We start from the raw sequence: 21,528 nt of genomic DNA, 5'->3' as shown, positions 1-21,528 counted from the left end.
GAAAACTTGAGTATTGCTGAAATTACTAGAAGATATAAATAATAAGGAGGCAACTGCTATTTGAAGTTAAAATATTCTTATTTTATTTACACGTTTTATTTGTTTAAGGCTCCCCTCCTATTTCAAGGTATTATTCCTTTTTTTTTTTGTAATCGTATGCAAATTGTGATTTACAACTTTTCTCACCATTAAATAAAAATTACTTTATCAATTTTCAAGATTTCCATCTAATTATTTAAGATAAATGTTTATACAAACCTTGGGAGTATTAGAGGTAATATTCGTTCAGCGAAACTAAAACATTTGCCAGCATTGGTATTGAGTTGATGTTGTGTTGTGCCAAGAATTGAGGAGTTCGAATGAAAATGATGGATTTTTTGGAGAAGTAATGGTTAATGGAATATGCCGGTCTGAAAACTTATCCGGGTAAGAGAAATTATTTTCTGTAATAAGTTTAAATTTGGTCAAATTATTGATCATGACTTGATGGTGTAAAGATCAGTTTATACTCACATGTTATTCTATTTATTTTCACTGTTAAGTTTGTTTAATAAAAATTTAAGTAATTTTATTTTGGTCTGTCAGTGAAAGGTATGATATGTGGAGTTTCAGCTCCAAAGCAAAGGCCTTTTATTGCTGAAGGTTTAACAAATTGTTTTAAAACTTGTTGAATTGTTACAAAAAAAAAAATCTAAATAGGATTGTTTTAACCGTTAACATTATAATAGTACCACAGTTAATCATCTGCTTCTAAAGACAGTGCTTTTATTTGAAGACATGATGGACGATTAAAGATGATACAAAATAAGTGCAGCCTTTTCCGATGCTTATATGGTTAAAATACAATAATTAAAGTAACGTTCAGCTAAATTTGTAAATATCTATCTACAACTAATGAAGTGTCGTCAGCAAATATCATTTGCTTTATTGTACGTTCCCAGCGATTTCATTGTAATCTGAAAATAAATCATGAAATAATTAAAATTATTAAATTAATTTGATAGGAACTTATAGAAGTTTTCGTACAATTTCCAATTATTTTGCTCTTTGAGCACACAGCAAATACTCTATATGATAGCAACTTTCGTTCAAAGTGGTCAAGTATTTGATCAACTAAAATAGCATTGTTACCCCCACTTAATTACTCATCATACAGCATAATCTTTATGTTATTATGCCTCTTCATAAAGAGGTACAGGAACTCTCAGAATTCTAAGCTTCCTGAAGATGAGTTCTCACCAGGATGTGATGCAATTACAATGCAGTGTGATTACCATTGTAGGGAGTTTCTTACATTTATAATATATTCTGAGGTGTAAAAATCATGTGTACAGTTCACCATATGACTTAATTGATAAAACGAAAGTTGGTGCTGTTTATGTGTTTTTGCTTCTGACTTTTATACGAGAGTATTCAACTAAGAAAATGAATCACTTTTCTATGAATTATCTACATCCGTTAGTTAAACTGGGACTATGCAGATGTTCTGGTAAAATATCTATTTTTAAAATCGATTACTTTTTTAAGTTGGATTGATTATAATAAATAGTACACAAACGTCATTGAATTTGATCATTAAATCCTAACGTATATTTAAAGCAAAATTTAGATGAAGAATCGTGATGTAGTATAAAAAATTAAATATTTTAAATTTTATGACCAGCAATTGTCAATAATGACAATAATTTATTACTCTCGCAGTTTGATTTTAAACCGAAGTATCTGTGAATTTAGTTTTCATTCACATTAAAAGCCGAATAACCGTCACTAATTGTATACAAATATTAGGGATTGAATATTACGGATGTACCTCTGAAATTTTAAACCCTTGGTGACTGACGAAATTGTTTAGTTCTTGTAAAATAATTAATCAATAAAAAATTCTATTATAAAAATTAAAAATCATTTCCTATTCTGGAGGCCAACAACTTATGTTTGTTCGTGAAGTTAATAATTTAAGCTTTTCAATGATTAGATTTTGCGATATAATTCCCAAAATACAAAAATGTATAGAATTGTTTGTATATCATCCAGAAGACTATTATAATTTTTTAATTTTCTTATTACGAAGAACAAAGGAAGTGGACATACTTTATGATGAGTGAACAAAGTACAGAAAGTGACGGTATTAAAATTTGTACTGTTGGAGGAGAAAAGAAAAGAATGCTGACACTTGCAAATGTGAAAAGGTCATTGAATAAAACAGAATGGGCTGAAGAACTAGATATGAATAAACCATGCCCGATGGTAGAGGATCCAGCGATGACCTTCCCTTTTGAGTTGGACAACTTTCAGAAGCAGGTAAGTGTAAAGGAATTTAATTTTATTGTTTTCTCTGCTTTTTGTATTATTTTCGAAATTCCACCAAAACTTAATTTTGGTACAGATTCACATTAAAGCTTCACTTTTATTGGAATCTTTTCTTCAGAAATTTGATTTTTTGGTGGGATCTCAGGAATCAGAAACTCTCTAAATTCCCAAACCGAATCTGTTTCTAATGTACATTTTATTGAAGACATGAAAGTATTTCTGGGATTTCAAATTTAAAGAATATCGGTACAGGAAATTCGACTTTACAGAATAGGTTTCTGAATGGTCTGAACTTAAACTTGGAATGCGTTTAAACTGTCTTTTCTTCCAAAACTTCTTATCAGAAGACATCATTTTTCTTCACCGCAACAACAGAAGAACCCAAATAGGATATATTTCATTTTAGTACCACTTGATAGAATGTACGAAAATTTTGCGAATTGCAAAATAATTATTGTACAAGTTTGTAAATATTTTTTCATATCACTTCCACTATAAAGATATCAACACTGACAATTTATTCGGTTTATTTATGTATAGTGCTCATGTCTATATTTATTTTCAGAACAATTTAAATTAGAATTGCTGTAAGTGAAAGATTTTGTGTTTGTGTCCCCCTTTTTTTATTATGTCTCGTCACTGTCTTAATATACAAAAATCTAAGGTCAACAAATCGGGCACGACTCCGGAACACCCGAAAGAATTCAGTGCACTTATCTCTGAGCTATCTATCCTGTTCAAATTTCTGACAATTTTTAATATTAATTGATTGTTTAAAAAAATATTTTTTCATTCTAACAGGCTATATACGCTTTGGAGAATGGTTTCAATGTGTTTGTAGCGGCTCACACGTCTGCCGGAAAGACAGTTGTTGCAGAATATGCCATAGCCATGGCACAAAGAAACTCCAGCAGGAAAGTAGAGCTCGTTTGTATTTTGAGAAGTTATACAAATGTAAATTAATGTTTTGAGTTGGTTATAACATTTTTCAGTTTTTTACCTTATTTTGATTTTGCTTTATTTGGTAAGATGAGCATGCTTGTAATCACGCCTTCAGAAAAAATCAGAAATGCAATGAAAATTAGGTGCTTGGAAGGTATTGAGGGGTTGGGTTACGTAATATTTTCCTATTTCCTTCCGGAAGCGATATTTTTTATTTTAGTCTCAGTTTCCGAGAATTCCTTTGCTTTCATCTCTAAAAAGAGATACCTCAATTCCTTTTAAGGTCACCTCGTCTTCTTTAGATTTGTACCAAGGAATGGTGCTTTAAGTTTACTCTAATCTTTTATTTGTATCAAATAGTTAAAAAAAGAAAGAATTTGTTTCTGGAGTCTCATAATTCAATTGATTCACGTTTAATATTGTTTGTGGTTATTGGAAATTTTGTATGATGTTTACAGGTCTGTGTACACCTCTCCAGTAAAGGCATTGTCCAACCAAAAATACAATGATTTTAGACATACTTTTGCAAATGTCGGCCTGATTACAGGCGATATTCAAATCAATGAATCAGCTGATTGTCTGATTATGACCACAGAAATTTTAAGGTTAGAAACATTTTCTATTAAAGAATTGCACGTCATTAGTTTCTCCTCTCCTAAGAGGAGAAATTGAGAAGAAAGGATTGCAAATTTTCAATTTTGCGTTTTCATCAGAGATACATATTTGAGTGAAGTCCTTGAATATAGGGACGTTTCAGCATATCTCAAAAATGAGAAAATCCAATTTGATATAACAACTAGGTACCAGCAGAGGACTTAACAATGCTTTGGTCATAAGTCAACCGGTAAAGTTATCTGAATGGAGTTTGTTTGTCCCTCGAAAATAGCTACCACGATTTTCTTGAAACTTGGTTACATCTAGACTGCAATTTTTATTTTTTTGAAACATGTAAATACAGCAAATACATTTCAAAATAGTGGGATCAACCTTCACTGAACCGTACTATTTCTGCCTAAGTTCATCCTCATTACCTAAATAATGTTAAGGGGAGTTCAAAATGAATGTAAAATTAGATATTTGGGGGGTCGAAAATACCTCTTCAATTAATTTTTTAAAATTAATTTAATTTAGTTTGTATTTTAGTTTTGAGGTGTTATTTCGAAAATGGTACTTGTAAAGTATTAAAGTGAATTATCTTTCAAGTATAAATTCTAAGTTTTAAGAAAATCTAATTACGTAAAAAGGCGAAAAAAAAGTTGTTTGAGTGTTCCGCAATTAAAAGTGATAATAACTTGTAATAGAGAGGCAATTTTGTACACTTTAATTTTGATTTGTGCATTCTATATTATAAAATTTCTAAGACTAGTGTTCGATTCGATTAATGTGCGAGCTTCAGATAGTGAGGATTTAGCTTCTTAAGCAAAAGGAGAAGCTTCTGTTCTGATTGCTAATGTCTCACATATTTTCCCGTTCTAATGATGTAACAATTGATTGAAGTAGCAATTATTATTTTCAGGTCTATGCTATATAATTCTTCTGATAAAATTAGGAATCTTGAATTCGTAATATTTGACGAAGTGCATTATATTAACGATCCTGAGGTCAGAATTTATTATTTATATTGTAGATGATTACATTATTATGGCTTAATAGAAATCTTAATGTTCAGTTTAATTTATATGAGGTGTATTGTTTCAGCGTGGCCATGTTTGGGAAGAGGTTTTGATACTTTTACCATCCGAAGTACAAATTGTAATGTTATCGGCTACGGTACCGAATGTAATAGAATTTGCAACTTGGGTCGGTCGGACACAGCAGAGAAAAGTACACGTATGTACCACACAACACAGACCAGTCCCACTGCAGCACTACTTGTATGTAGGAGGAGGTGGTGTCAAAGAACGGCGATACTTGGTCAAGGACGGAGATGGTCCTTTTTTAAGAGAGAAGTTATTATCATTTTATAATATTTATCTCATTCTTTAAACTTTTTACTCTTGAAAAAATTGTTAGATACATGTTGTAGTATAGAAAATAAATTATTCTTAGCATTTACTAAAGTAAAGTAAAAAAACTGCAAAACTCCTACAGTGGCCAAATTAGAATTTTTTATTGCAAAACATGAATTTAAAGAGTAAAATTACGCGTATGTTTTTAAAATAATTTTAAATAACAATTGGTGAATTAGCGCCATTGAAGCACGATTTCCTGAATTTGAATGTAGCATGGCAGACTTTGAAGACGAGTAACTTCAAATAGAATTGTTGGATGATTCAGAAGAGCAGCTAGTAGAGCGAGAAACGTTTAAAGCTTAGTGCCTACCAAAATTCGTGAATCAGTTCACATCTTTAAGAAGCAGTCGTTCCAATTCTATTTTCAGCCATTTTAGGGCCCAATTCCTTGTTAGAAGAACCCAGATTATTTTCTGAGAAATTTAATTCTCATACCGAAAAAGACGTTAGATTAAAGGAAAGTTTATCAATTTACTTACGTCTGTTAAAGGAAAATTAGCTTACCTAATTGAAACCTCGGAGAAAACAGCAAGAGAAATGTGAAGCTGCATTTTAATTTCTAATAGGTAACATTACAACAAGAGGAAAGGGAGGGATTTGCTTTTGTGAAAGAACAGATCAAATCACTTTTTGAGATTCCAAGAGTATATATATAAAATATCTTCTGCAGCCTTATTTGATTGATGAAACTTAAATCACGTTAAAATTTAATACTAGTTTAATACGAAAAAATGAAGATAAATGCAAGGAAAGGAAACTAATTGCAGTATCCAGATAGTAAAGTTATAACTCAGCATCTCCAAGTGCAATCGATTCTTACCAGGTATCTCAAGAACTCACTGTTCGGTAAATACTTTTTTTCGCCAATAGGATTAGTTAATGTTAGAAAAAAAGCGTGGCAACTATTGTGGAGCAATATTGGTCTCTGCTTCATAAACAAATTTCATTGCAGACGCCAAAGTTCAGCATTCGAATACTGTAATTATTTAGGCCTTCACATTGAATTGTGTAAAACCAAGGTTCTTCGTGTCAGTGCAATTATAGAATTTGTACAGGTATTGATTACAATTGTATTGTTTGCTGTTGTGTGATCGGGTGTTTAAAGTGATCACAGTTCTGGGCTGTGGCCCGCTCGGGCTGATCAACTTAAACATGAAAATGGTTTAAAAGTGTTTAGAAAAGTGGTGGATTTTATTTATTTATTTTTTGAAGTAAATAATAATTTTGTTTAGCAGATTTTTTTTTTTTCTAAACTATGGTTTCCGCACTAATGACCACGGAAATAACTGATTTTCGAAAAAAAATAATGGTAATCTTTTCTTTTGCTTTTCTTTCAGATATTTTGAGTTGAATAATCTTAAAAAAGAAGAAGAAATTAAACAAAAGCAAGCGAAAAGAAAACAAATAGATAAATTAAGAAATATGGAAAGGAAAAAACAAATGGACATGGCAAAGAAAACTGGAGCACCTGCCGAAAATATCAAATGTCCGGAATATTCAGAATTGTTATCCACTTATAAAGCCAATAGAGTAAGTTAAATAAAGAAGTTGAATCATTCTTTATGAAGGAGTTCCAGTTGTTTCTTGATTAAGTTTTTTATGAAAGTTTCATCTGGAAATCTAGTTTGATGCATCGATAAATTGTGCCATAGACCTTACTCTGGAACTTTTCATTTGTACTATTTAGTTATTTTTATGTATTTATTTTTATAGGAAAAAACGTTTTGGAGAGAGTTTATAAATTATCTGGAGTCCAATGACTGGATGCCCACAGTTGTTTTCGCATTCTCTCGAAAGACATGTGACATGTTAGCTGATCTCTTGTCTTCAGTTGATCTTACGACAAAAACAGATAAGATGCATATCAGTTCTTTCTTTAGGAGGCAGATAGATAAACTAGATGAAATAGACCGCAATCTGCCCCAGGTCAGGTCGGAACATTCTTTGTTTATTATTTTATACATTATATCGTTTAATATTTTATTATTTTTGGTTGAAAAAGTTTCTTTTTCTGACTTACATATTACAGGGAGTAAAAGAACTCAATAATTTGTTGAAAGTAGGAATGCATTTTACAGTAGCTGTGGTAGTTCAAACCATACTAGATTTCGGTGCCTCCTAAAGGATGTTGATGCATCCAGCCTCTAGAGAGCCTTAGTGTGTCATAAGTGACATTTTTTTTTAAATTAAGAACCGCAGCACTTTATGTTAACTTTTTTATAGTTCTCAGAAAATAGTGGAAGAAACTCTCGAGCAGGCAATTTGAAACAGAATTTTCCCCCCGTTAAGATGGTAATTGAAAGGAATTTGGGATTAAGGAAAGATAAATCACTGCAGTCAGATACTTCTACCACTGTTCCCATAAAGTGTATTTGCTGCACGACCCAGAGATGCTATTGTTTCGTAAGGTGGCAAAGCTCAGGAATTTAGGCAGTTATTCCCTTTTAACTCGTTGCTGTCAAAAGGATGCCTTTTTCCTTCAAAGAATAACTTGGATTGCGACGTCCAAGTAGTTAGATGAAGCTATTATTTAATGGCTCAGATTGATTCAAAAGTATGATAACTAGTGACGAAAGTTAAAACATCTATACACAATATACACTTCAGATGACTTTGGATATTTGCGATATCAATAGCATTCTCTAATTTCTTACATTCCTATATTTCGAAAAACCATTAATGTATTGACATGACATTATTAAAGGCAGTAAATAAGGCAATAAATCTGAAAATTGTTTTAATTCATTAAAACAATTATTTATTAATTTATTAACTTGAAAACTTAAAGTAGTTCTGAATTTTTCACTTAGATGCGACTGAAATTTGCGCATTGATAAGCATCATTTTCTCTGATGTGGCCTGTCTTTATCTTTAGACGGACGCGAAAGGTGGCAAAGGGCAGGGTTATAGATTTCCATCTTAGAGTATTATTTAAAGGTTGTTCAGAACGGTTTCTATTTTGTTTTTTTTTTCCTTGTTTTTAGCCTCTTGTACTCAGTAAATGTTGGGTATTCGAACAAATAATTTTGAGTGTTAATATATCCAAAATCTTCATACAGTGTTTCTATTTGTTATGTAACTAAATGTAGATAAGTCAATACAAAATTTGATAGGAACTTTTTATTTAATATGTTGTTGGGGGAGGAAAGAGATCTGAAAGGTTTAAATTTAAAGGAAAGAGACTGCCCTTAGCGTTAAGAGGGGCACAATAAATTCCTTATTTGCCTTCTTTTCACCCTCGACTTCCGGTGAGGTTTTTTACCAAGCCATATAGAATTTCATTCAAAAACTTAATAATAATGAATTTTATTAAGAATAACATTGTAAGAATCCTTAAAAAATAGAAATTTAAAAAATCAAGGTAGACCAATAATTTTATATAATTTGTTTTATTTTATTTTATTTTTTTTTTATATTTAAGATAAAATATGTTATAGATAGTTAAGATGGAGGGACATTTAAAAAATGGAATAGGAGTCCATCACAGTGGGATTTTACCAATTCTAAAGGAAATTGTCGAAGTTCTGTTCCAACAAGGAAAAGTGAAAGTAACTATTTTGTGTTTTGTATTTTTTAGCTAGAGTTTTTATATTAGCAAAATTATTTTAAATAAAGCAGTTTTAAAAATTTTTGGCTGGCCCCTTACAATTAAGATTAACTTCACCTTTTGTAAAATGCTTAATTAAATTGCACTTATTGCCGTAATCATATATTTTTTGTTTTGGTAATTGTTGTAAGTGTCCTAACTTAAAAACTTTGTTATAAGCAGTACAGCAACTATTATACAACAGCCTTCAAAACTTGAAATTATTTTAAAAAGTTGCGATGGAAAAATATAATTTTATATCAACATGATTGCAGGCCTATTTCCGTCATTCTTTCTAGAGATTACTGAACAAATCCGAAGTGTGGATACACCTTTAAAATGCTTTTTAAAAAAGTAAAATGTATTTATGCACTAACAATAACATATTCGACGTATTTTGTGTTGCATAGATGCTTTTTGCCACGGAAACATTCGCTATGGGTGTAAATATGCCGGCGAGAACAGTCGTTTTTAATTCTATAAAAAAATTTGATGGAAATCAATTGAGATTACTTTTACCATCGGAATATATACAAATGGCTGGCAGAGCAGGAAGAAGAGGGAAAGATTCAGCTGGTAATGTGGTTATAGTTACACCACCTGAATGTTTACAGAAATTGGAAGATCTGGAAAACATGATGTTAGGTTTGTAACATAACCGTAATAAAAATTTAATCTTAGTTAATATTATTTACCTTCTGTTTTTATATTATCATTTCTTTAATTTAAGGCGCCCCTTTTGGACGTCATTGGCACCCTGTTATTATTATTATTATTGTTAATTTTTTTACGGCACATCGATTTCTGAGGTCATCAGCGCCTATTTTTATTATTAAACTGATTAAATTTTTGTTTGTTCTACACTGTGGTGCCAATCGTGAAACTAGGATTCGTTAATGAGCTACTTTTTTCACAGTTATGAGTCTTTGGGCCTTATAGTAAGTAGACATTATTTAAATTAAGGGAGAGTGAGGTTGGCTGTGTTACAATCACATCGTGTCTTAAAACTTTTCTTTATTTCTACTTAATTTAATGTAGTTATCCAGAATTTGCTGAAACTTAGTTTGATATGATTGCAATGATAGTGCGAAGTTTCAAGAAGATCCGTCAAACGTATTTTGAATTTTAAATAACTTTCTTTGAATATGAACCTGGAATTTATACGCATTTAGATATGCATAAAACATGTACATTACATTGGTAATGCTCGCCTCACGATTCGTCACTGAATACTGCTCGAATTACCACAATGATGTAAATTAGGTCATTCCTATATAAGTTTTAGTACTTTCGATGGAACTTTCAGATTTAACATTCTAACAAGTTGAGGTTATTTTTATAAAAACTTTTAAAGTAATAAGTATCTGGTTCTGGTAAGTATCTAAACAGAAAGTTTAGTGAAATGGGTTTAAATTAACGCAAATTAGAATTGACCCATTCACATTGCAACCAAACTGGGATCCGGTAAAGAGGGTAATGAACCCAAAATCTGGTTTTTTATCAGATTCATTGCTTAAAACCTAAAATAATTATAATAATTTTAATAGAAATAGACCCTAAACCTAATATAAATTATTTATCCTCAGATAAAAGGGAATACAAGGTAAATAATTTATTTAACCATGTATTCTAAAAAGAGTTCATCTACTTGTTGTTTTCCACTAATAATTGGAAGTACCCCTGTAGTACGTTTAATAACAAATTAATTTAAATAAATTCTGTTATCAACTTTCAATGCTTTTATTACTTCTTATGTTCAAACTCGTCTAGTTTCTTATATAATTCGGTGAATTAGGGCTGTTTTCCATTTCTTCTTCAGTCTACACATTCAGAATCAGACTTTAACTCTATCAAATCACATACTTTTGATCTGGTAACAAAGTTATCCTTAAATTAAGAAATTTCTCTTGGAGCCTTATTTCCCTGGATTCGTTCCGAAATCTAATAAATTCGTATGAAGTATACCGTCCAGGGAGTATTGCCGTTACAGCAAAAAATATCTCGAAGCCTATATTTCGCGCTGCGCAATCTTATTCCAACACAGAGTTCTTACTTCCAAAGCACAATCTTATACCGAAAGAAACATTATATTATAATAAGACAATGCAGAAACATAAAAGTAATGAAATACTAGAAACAAATTAAATTGATTTTAGGTACTCCATGTCACTTACAATCCCAGTTCAAGTTAACCTATCGAATGATTTTGAATACGTTGTCATCGCCTGGCAAGATTACTGTACAAACTATCATGGCGAGAAGTTACTGTGAAAACCATTCGCAGCTTAAACATTCTCAGTACAAGTAAGTATTTCTTTTTAATTCTTGATCTTTTACCATTAAAATGATTTTAAAAGAATATAAAAATATTGAAATAATACAATTTACAGAATGGATTTGCTGACTGTAAAGCAAGCTCTTGACAAGGCTGAACAAACTGTCAAAGAAAAGTTGAATGATGAAGAGGCTAAATTGCTTTCTAATTTTTTTGATAAAGCATTTGCTTACATAAAAGTTTATAGAAAAATGAGGGTAAAGTTTCGTTTATTTATTAAATAATTTTGTTTTTCTTGGCTAATGAATATTTGATTTTTAATTTTTTCAATTTTTAGGAAACCATATTAGGGCACCATCGTATTTTGAAAGAAATTAATCCTGGCCGTTTAGTGCGAGTTAGTAAAGGACCCCATATTAATCAGATTGGTGTTGTAATAGATGTGATTTCACAGGTTGATGTATCACAATCTGTTTACAGAATTATGATACCAAAAGTTGAAGACAAGTTTTTGGACATATATAGGCCAAAGGTCAGTTTATTTTACATCTTAAAATACATTTGTTTTTCTAAAAGTAAGAGTATGCTTAAAAGAAGCATAGATCTTGAAAGAATGTTGTTCGGTTTTTATTGCTGTTACGCACACGTATCAATTAAATAACGCAACCGGCCGATAAAAATAACGTCTCTTTAATTTTGGCAACTTTAAGTTGATTTAATCTAGGCTATTCGGACTCAAGAGAGGATACGGTTTTTTTCCTGTCCATAGACAAATAATAGTGCTTTTCTTGGATACAGTATCATTTCTGATTAAAGGGAAACTGCAGCTATTTTTTCTTGACTCTAAAGTAAACACTATTTGCTAACAAGTCTTTTCATCTTTGATAAAATCCATCAAATCAGATCAAAAAAGTCACTATTCGCATGGAAAACTTGACAATTAAGCGATTGAACTCAACAAAATTAAACCAGATACATAAAAAAAATCCTAAAAATGTAAATTCCAGCCTATCGTTTTCACTGATTTAAAAGGAAATATTAAATTATAATAATGAATGTTTCTTTTGTATCTTAGTTATTATTTTTTTGTTTTTTTAACAAATTTTGCAGATTCTGATACTTTGTAATTACTGTATAAACCATTTTGAACAATTTTTATATCGTCAGCAGCCAAATTAGATTTATTTTCAGCTTTTTTAACTTAAAGGTAATGCATCACTTGTCCAAATCGTGATTTGCACATGCTACTACACTTGATGCAATTTCCTACATTTGCCCAAGCTTTGAAACAGTACCCTACCTCTTCTTTATTTATTAATTTTCTCTTCTACGTTAGCACTCCATCGGAGATGAGGAATGGAGAGAACACTGGTATCGTATGCTATCCTGGGTGCCGCAATTAGCTGTTCATACAGCTAAGGTGAATCTTTTCGAAGATGAAACTAAGATGATAAGTGCGAAGCTTTATGATATAGTAGAAGTATTTAAGACAACGCTCTCTTTAAGCGCTACACAAATTGCCAATATTTTGAGAGATGTGGATAGATCTTATTTAATGAAAGGCAGGTTAGAGAATTTTTCAGTTACTTATTTGTGTACATCCAGAAGTCATATAATCGCGGAGTTTTTTGTAAAAAAATGGGATTAAAACTGTCCGGTAGGACAGTTGTATAATGGTTGATCACCAAAAACTGCACGAAAAAGCGTAACGTTGAAAAACACCCAACTTTAACAATATTTTTCTTTATAATACAGGGCAAATCCTCCTTTATAACTGTAATTTTTTTGCAACAACCTAGATTTGATAGATTTCGAGAAAAAAGTTGCTGAAAATGAGCAAAAACGGCATTTTCAAAAATTGTTCTTGTTCTTGTTGTTGTTGTTACCTTTTTTGTAAACAACGTAGCGCCTAAACGCGCCGACCGATTTTCATGAATGAGGTGTCCTTCGATTTGGAATTCTATGTAGATGTGCCTTTTGGGGGTCTCGACGCTGTACATCGAATGGGAGAGGAGTTAGCCCCCTTTATGTAAGGCCCCCTCCAAAATTATTATTACTAGATACTCTGTAAATCTTGGCCCGATTTTGATAAAATTTGGTAGGATGATAGGGTTAGGGCTCCTTTACGTAACATTAAGGCGGCGATCTGCTCTTACACTTATTAAGGGGAAGTATAGCAATCGTTTCAAATTACCGACACGTGAACCGCTTTTCATGAATGAAGTGTCATTCGAATCGAAATTTTGTACAGATTTGCACTTTGAAAGTCTCGACGCTGTGCCTTACAAGGAGGGGAGTTCGCCCCACCCAAATAAGGCCCTTTCTAAAACTAATACCAATACTTCTATAACCCTTAGTCCGATTTTGATAAAATTAAGCACGAAGAAGCGGTTAAAGCTCCTCTACGTGGCTGTGAAGTGCCATCATGCTCTTACTCCTACTAAGAGGAAGTACTGCAATCGTTAAAATTATCAATGAGTGAACCGATTTACATCAATGAATTGTCGTTCGATTCAAAATCTTTGTCTGAATTCGCAGTTTATTTTTCTTACTCCTCTTTACTGAAATCGCAGTTCAATTTTTACGTACAAATACCTTCCTATTTTATTCAAAACGCTTTTTCAAAAAAAAATTGTTATTGAGGATGGTTTGGGGACCGCAACTATAATCATTCTTTAAAAAAAACTGTCCAGTGGTAGTTACGGTTCCAACTTAACACCTTATCAGGTTATAATGATAGTATTGCTTATTCCAAATTTTAAAAAAATCTGTAAAGCAGATATGTAACTTTACATAATAGACAAAAAGGAAAATATCCAAAAGGTGCAAAAATCTCCTTAACAAAAACTTACAGTTTAAAATGTTAAGTATAAGGGTTGTTTAAACGCCAAAAGGTACACAAATCAGCAAGTACCCAACATTTCATTAGTACTTTATTGATATTATTTAAGTAATTTTACTGCATTAATTTTCATTAACATTTTTTAGAATTATTAGATGTCACAGACCCTTATGCTGGCCAGTTCGTTCATGATATTTTTTTGTTATAATTGTTATAAAATGTATATTATATCTTCGTTATTAAATAGGTACTTTATATTAACTCTATTCCAAATTATTCTTCTGATTTATCTTTAATATGCTCTTTATTTTGAGTAGTCACATATACATGCATGTTAAAGTAGAAAAAGACAAAGTTAGAGTCGGCTACTGCTTAAATTTGAATCACGGAGGATCTAAAACAATATTTCAGTCTTGAATTCGTCTTACCGAAATATTCGTGAGCACAAATAACGCACAGTTAATAACAAGTAGATTATTCAACAATAATTATTCATTTCTCAATTGTAATTTAATTTAGTCCCCCTAATTTTACTTATAGTAAAATACTGGAATAATTAGCTGTCCTAAAAATATGCATATCTTATTTATTATATATTACAAATGTACAACATTGTGAGAAGAATACCTAGATTATAAACGTTTGACTACTACATAAAATAACAATTACTTAAATCGAAGAATGAACTTAAACCGACGATTTTTATTAAAAAATATAAATAAAGAAAATAAAATCATTGATGTATGTTGGTGTAAGAATTTTTTAAAAAAGTTTATGAATTTTATAGCCTCATATATATATTTATATATATATATATATATTATAACGTTTTCTTTTTCACCTGTAATCAATAGTTTTATTAATATAGTTAAATAGATATTACAGACAATCAATCTAAGTTAAATGGTGTGCTACTTGAACAAATATATTGTAGATGAAAATGGCCAGCATAAGGGTCTGTGACATCTAATAATTCTAAAAAATGTTAATGAAAATTAATGCAGTAAAATTACTTAAATAATATCAATAAAGTACTAATGAAATGTTGGGTACTTGCTGATTTGTGTACCTTTTGGCGTTTAAACAACCCTTATAGCTAACATTTTAAACTGTAAGTTTTTGTTAAGGATTTCTTATTTAGTTCTAATCAAGACATTGTTATATTAATTCACGCAAAAATACTGGAACTTTATTTTTATTTTCTCTGACTTCATGAAAAAATTATTGCAGTCGGGTACATTTTTATTTGAGTTTTCACTGGAAAAATTATTTTTGAGTCTGATGAGTAGAAAAAGTGGTTTTTTTTTTTTGAAATGGTGTATGCAGACGCTTTCTTAGGCTTAAGCGAAGTAGGCAATTGCTAGGGTCCCTGCTCTCAACGGTGTATGGCAAGTTTTTTAGGTCTTTTAAATTAATATTATTGATTCAATTTATAAATACTTTTGTGACCTTTATCATAAATGCCAGTTTTTTTTGTTCAGTACTATCACGTTTGAGCGTCATTAGGGAATTGTTTTCTTAAATAAAGAAAAGCAGCTTTTATATGTTTTGCAAACATAGGCTTACATTCAAAAATAAAGAAATTGCACCTGATTAATATTTCTAAAGGAAAGGAAGAAATAAAATTAAGCAAAATTTAAATTTGTAATAATACAGCCGATAGTTCGTAAGTGCAAAATATTTCGACAGTTTTTACAGTCCATTTACAGTACATTTATTAACCAGCAGTCGCCTAATCAGATGTTTTATTAAAATAACGAGGCACACATCATTAAGAAGAGAAAGTAATTTTTTACAAATTCGTGCAGATAATAAATAAACTCTAGCCATTAATTGTATCATAAATGGGAGGAGCGTGCATTATTTCTTCTACATTCTAAATCGAAACTTATATAATCACTCTTATTGTCACTATTACTTCTATTATTGTCCAAAAAATAAAAACTTGGATCTTAGAAAACGACTTCTTCCTTTCTTTTTTTAAAATGTCTCTGTTCTTTAAAATCAGTTATCACGGTTTTGTTTAATTTTTTGTTTAATAGGGTCAAGTACAGTGAAGACTCTTTCCAATTAGCGAGTAAATTGTCAACAGCTTGTAGCAAGACACTTTCCGTCATAGATGAAAATGGTTTGAGGTTTAACATGGATGTTACCTTAAAGATGGAAGAAATGTATCAATATAAAGAAGATTTAGACATTGCCAGAACTTGTATTTTTTCTATGGATAAAAATGAATTTTTAGAGAAGGTAATTTTCATCAGTTTGAGTGAAAATATTGAGAGTGGTTAAACTATTATTTTTGAGACATAGAATTTATGCAGCTACAAATTAGCACTCTGAAAATTATTCACACGACTCTCTTTTCTTTATCTTTTTATTGACAAATACGTGTTGGTTACGAAGGCTTTGCGACATTAGGTAAGGCTTAGAATTAATCTGAATACATTCGCGTTTTTATTTCAGAACCAGAATCATCTCTTTACAGTTTATCCTCCCCCTCCTTGAAATGCCCTTCTATTTGAAACGATTCCTTGGGAAAATGAGGAAATGAGTTTTTTCGAAGGGTTCTTGGGGAACCGCTGTGTTAAGCTTCCCTTTAATTACCTTTCAGAAAAAATTTCAATTTCGTCAATTGTGTAATATTTAAATCATTGATAGAATTCCAATTAGAGAAAAATAGGTTTCCGGAATTGTGATTTTACAGTATAGATTGTCGATTATTATTGATATTTTGGTGGTAGGGACTTGTGCATCAATTTTATTTAAACTTAATACCCTATTTATTCACCTAAGAGCTTATTTCTCCATTTGAGAAAGTTTTAAAGGAATAATTAACTCTGCATGCTAAATCATATTACCCGATCATCATTTTATTCTGTTAATGGGCGTAGTCTTGAGTAAAGGCCTTCAGTGGGGTAACCTAGCATTACTGAAGGCAATATTTCGGGAAAATTCACTCTTGAGAAAGTCTGTCACTTACAGCTATGAAAATAGCTAAGTTTTTATAACTGTTATTTTTAAATTCCTAGTTTGATGCGTTATTTCATTGGAAGCAAATGCAAATTCAATGCGAACAGCTGACATACAATTTGTCTGACGAATCGATGACCCTCTATCCCGATTACATAAACAAGCTGGCCTTCCTTAGAGAAAGAAATTTTATTTCTCAATCTGATACAGGTAACTTTCTTAGTTTAATTAGTTCTTTATGTAACAATTTTGTTATTATTTTATTTATTTATTTTTTTCAGTATTAATGAAAGGCTTAATGGCAGCACGAGTAGGCAAATATGAACTAGTAGTGAGCGAACTGTTGATGGAGAATGTACTATTAGAACTTGGTCCGGAAGAGGTTGCCGCCCTGTTATCCGTGTTGGTATGCCAGAGTAAAGTAGGTACTAGCGATACCAATAAACTTGAAGTAAATGATTTCCATCAACCTGCACCCACAGTGGCTGAAGAGAAGGTTGTTGTGAAACCAGAAGATAAAGTTTTTAACCGAGATGAAGATATGCACAAAAATTTACCAGATAGTTTAAATAATGTGAGTAACCTGAATCTTAAATAATGGAATAGAAAAAGCAATCACTTGTGGGTAATGCTACTATCATTATGGACAATTCCTGCAATGTGTTTGTTGTGTGGTAAGCAAAGCGCAATCATGTGTAAAGAATTAAATAAATTGCTAATATTTAGAGGACACCCGAATGAGTCCGAAAACATTAGAGCTTGCTCTGTATAAGAATAAGAATACCCTGTACCACAGAAATCGGAAAGGTTTCTTATCGGCTAATTTAGAGTACTCGCGAGTGGTTCGCATTCTTTGGAGCTATAGTTTTCTTGTTAAAGCAGATAAGCGAAAGAAAAATCGATTTTTCAAACAGTGGTAATTCAAAAGTGGTCATTTAAGTGAAACATGGTTTTTCTGATTTTAAAATGTTACAATTAATTTAATTAAGAGCTTTGATCCGAAAATATTAGGCTGTCGACTTAAATGTGTACTAATAAGCCCTAAATCTACTTAAGAAGGGTCAATCTTGGATATGCATGATAACCTACCAATCAGATCGTCAGCAATCCTAGCGATACTATTAAATTAAAAGTTCTTGTTTTAAAACTTTTTGTTAAAATTGTATTTCTAAGTCTAATTAAATTGATTCATCATATAAAAAGTAATCTCAATATTTAGATAATGTTTGTTCCTCTCTTATTGTATAATTTATATCGCCAAGTACTTTTTACTTGACATTCATGCAGAAAATTTGTTAATTATCTTAAGCATTGCTTCTAATTACTTAGTTAACATAGATTGGAAATAATACACCGTTCGTTATTGGATATTGATCTAGCCTTAAATAATTATAAGATGAAGGATATTTGACTACACGGTCAGAGAAAGCCCTTTAAAAAAATTTTCTTTTAAGTTCCGCGGACCATTGGAGCCTTCGACGTTGTATCGCTCTGCAATTCCAAAGAAGCTCTAAAGTTAAACTAGAGATCTTAACTCCTTTTATCTCTAAAGGTACTGCTAAAAGACTTTCTCCTGGCCATTGCTGAACTCTTATTTTACCATTAAGTACATCTCGTATTGCCTCAGGGCTCCAAATAAGTTTAATCCCCTTTTTAGAGTATTTACCACCTGTTCGAAGAAAACGTACCCTACAGACGGACAATCATTGCTAAACACGGAAATTCGGTAACGATCTTAAGATAGTAAATATTTAGTATGTGACAGTATTGAATCATTTGTTCGAAAAAAATGGCTTGTATTTTTGGGATGAATGAGTTAGTTAGTTACTGGTTTGACTGAAGCATCACAAGTTCTTAGTTCAAAAACAGATCCCTAGCTTTGAGTGTCTTAAAAGAAAGAAGTAAATAATTCAAATGAACGTTTCATTGTAAAACTGATTGTTTCGTTTTGTTTCTAAAACTTTTTCGTCGTGTGTTCTTGGTTACTAAGTGACACCCCCGAAAATGGTGAAACTAAGGTGAGCCAATCTGCTCCATTTAGAGTCTTACATTTTTTTAGTTCAATTGACAGAGAAGAATCATTTAAATTTTTAATTCAGTTCAATTCAGAAAATAATTTGTTAGTTAAAACGTAATAATTCAGTAATAGTAATTTTAATGTTTCCTTTCTTGTAATACTTGTTAGTAAATTAAGCATAGATTTTTTTTTATTGATTAAAGAAGAGTATTATTTAATTTAGGCTATAGTAAGAGTGAAAGCAATATTAAAAGATCTACATGACATGGAGATGATGCACAATATTTCTGATACTGACGGCAGTGAAGGACACAAGCTTAGTTTCGATTTGGTGCCTATTATGTATAGTTGGGCCAAACAGCAAGTTAGTAGAATTATTTAGTAGAATTTTTTTAACCATTAATGCTTACTCAGATTGACTTTTATGAGATGCCTAATACTAGATTGTTTAGCAATTACGTCATTTCTGAAAGATGATTTTTCTGATTCAGCCCTTCAAAGAAGTAATGAAAGTGGCTCAAGATTACCAGGAAGGATTGTTAGTGAGATACATTCAACAACTTCTTGAAGCTTTGAAAGAGGTAAGACAGCAAATCTAGTATATTATTGATACAGTATTTAGAATGGATGATTCGTTCCGATCATAAGTTTGAGGTTTCTTGATTTGAAACAAGAACTTATGAGGTTCGTGGAAAATTCGTTGATGAAAAGATATTTTCTAACTTCATTAGTTATTATGTATACATACGATATTATGCTTTTTCTGTGACCTTCTTAATTTTATTGTTATTTGTAGAATGAAGTTGTCTGATTAATTCTTAGTAGTATGAATGAGTATAATGTATAGTATAAGTATAAAGTTATTACAGCTCCACTAGATCGAAGTGAAGCACTGTAAGTCAGTGAATGTTACTAGGTCGAGGTAGCTGCATGGTTAGAAAGAAAGTATGAAATATATGAGGACAAGTTTACGCTCATTCTCCCTTTTTATCTTTTACTTTTAAACAAGTATAGAAAAACAGGTGCGATAAACACATATGGCTAACAAGAGAGTGCCACAAGCATTAAATTTGCGAATTTTATTTAAAAGATATGTTCTATTATCAGATTCATAAATTAAAGTTTTTAATTTAAAATTTCTGTTTTATATGTTACAACGATGTTCTGGTTAAAAATTGGTTTCTTGATTACATTACTGTTTCTAGATAGCCATTGGCTAAACAACGCTTGTAAGATCGATTGTCTTTTTTTACATAAATGTAATACAGCTAACAGACAACTTCGCTAAAATTAATTAGATAGGAACAGATTGTTCTCTAAAAGATGATTACTTTTGACTTCTGACTACCATGGTCAGTTGAATTTGCAACGAACTTTGATTAACTCGGTAACAACCTAGTCATTCGCTTCTGATATCAGTGCCAGAGATTGAATTGGATTCATTTACCAATTTTCGTCTGGAATAGTTAAAGCTGCTGAATGTCTAGTTCTATGTCGGACAAAAAAAACAAAAAATAGTATCTGATATCAACAAAAACTCCAGTTGTCTTTGAAAAACATCAATGCTTTGAAGTGTTGCTGGTCTTTTCAAAAAGTAATGTGTTTGATATGTGTACAATAAAATAATATTTACTAATTAGTATATTTTTTACGTAACAACACTAGGTGGAAACGGCGGCTAAAGTGATGGGCGATCCTGCAGTACCTGAAAAAATAAATCAAGCTGGAGAAAAGATCAAACGAGGAATAGTGTTTGCTCCATCATTGTACACAACTATTGACTGACCAGGCATTCCGTGGCAATCAATTGGCACATAATTTATATACAATTACTTGTAATAAATATATCGTATTTATAATTGCAGTTTTTAATTCAAATGCAGAAATTTTCAGAATAGTCCATTTTATCTAACGTTTTTTTCAATTTTTCAACAATCAAGAAATATTCACAATTTTGTAGGGTTCAACATGTGTGTACCTAATTATTGCTTATGGAAGTTTGCACATTGCTTTGTTCTGAATCAAATAAGATGCAAAGCAACACCACTCAAGGCGAAGAGTATTATCTACACTCCTTTTTTCGATCTATCCCTTTCCTATGAATGAAGGAGACTTAGAGGGAACGCGAGTTATCCTATCCTGGCATCTCAGATCGGAAACAGAAGATGGTCTGACAAGTAATCCATCGGACGTACAGTGAGTTAGGCCGATTTTAATAAAAATACTTCACTACGAGCGCAATAGCCTTAAATCAGGCCAGTTGCTTAGATTGGAGGTGATACTTGTAGTGTTCGCGGCTTTAGCAATAATTCCAAACTGCGGTTATGATTTACTCGGGAGGAAGGTCCGCTGCGTACATTGAACTCCGATTTAGCACATCCGTCAGAAGAGCTTGCCTTTTCTTACTTGAAAAGTGTTGTATCAGTGTTGAGGGGCTTGTCTGTCTAAAGGTATTACTTCTCAGGGAAGAAAAACCAAGGCCTGTGAGTTTTACCCAAGTGTCGCTCTCCAGAATTAAGAGTGATTAAACGGACGGGTCTGGAGGGCGAGTTCTAGAGTGGGGGAGCCACAATA

General features: G+C 31.5%; 1 protein-coding gene across 2 annotated transcripts; it reads left to right on the top strand.

Annotated features, from left to right (window-relative positions):
- The first annotated feature begins 239 nt into the window (after positions 1–239).
- Positions 240–20,813, top strand: tst (superkiller complex helicase subunit twister). Of its 2 annotated transcripts, none has more exons than XM_074120581.1 (20): positions 240–426; positions 2,072–2,301; positions 3,112–3,225; positions 3,712–3,857; positions 4,769–4,853; positions 4,951–5,201; positions 6,602–6,794; positions 6,978–7,190; positions 8,702–8,812; positions 9,261–9,495; positions 11,007–11,154; positions 11,241–11,382; positions 11,463–11,657; positions 12,462–12,691; positions 16,010–16,214; positions 16,997–17,147; positions 17,219–17,511; positions 19,178–19,318; positions 19,446–19,535; positions 20,620–20,813. In XM_074120581.1, the coding sequence occupies exons 1-20, from the start codon at positions 396–398 to the stop codon at positions 20,737–20,739; spliced, it is 3,324 nt and encodes a 1,107-aa protein (XP_073976682.1). In that variant the 5' UTR covers positions 240–395; the 3' UTR covers positions 20,740–20,813. The 2 variants fall into 2 exon arrangements, with proteins under 2 accessions (XP_073976682.1, XP_073976683.1); XM_074120582.1 differs by lacking the exon at positions 240–426 and adding an exon at positions 1,346–1,489.
- The last annotated feature ends 715 nt before the right edge of the window (positions 20,814–21,528 follow it).

Source organism: Rhodnius prolixus, unplaced genomic scaffold (genome assembly GCF_049639745.1).
Source record: "Rhodnius prolixus isolate KJV_2025 unplaced genomic scaffold, Rpr scaffold_2, whole genome shotgun sequence".
In the NCBI taxonomy this organism is placed as follows: domain Eukaryota; kingdom Metazoa; phylum Arthropoda; class Insecta; order Hemiptera; family Reduviidae; genus Rhodnius; species Rhodnius prolixus.
This window is presented reverse-complemented; position numbering and strand designations above follow the sequence as displayed.

What these genes read in the sequence shown, in the direction of transcription:
- tst (XM_074120582.1), top strand. Translation starts at nt 1,426, where the DNA reads ATGAATCACTTTTCTATGAATTATCTACATCCGTTAGTTAAACTGGGA. An exon ending in AAAATGAATTTTTAGAGAAG is followed by an intron (nt 16,215 to 16,996) that starts GTAATTTTCATC and finishes TTAAATTCCTAG; the next exon opens with TTTGATGCGTTATTTCATTG. An exon ending in TATTTCTCAATCTGATACAG is followed by an intron (nt 17,148 to 17,218) that starts GTAACTTTCTTA and finishes TATTTTTTTCAG; the next exon opens with TATTAATGAAAGGCTTAATG.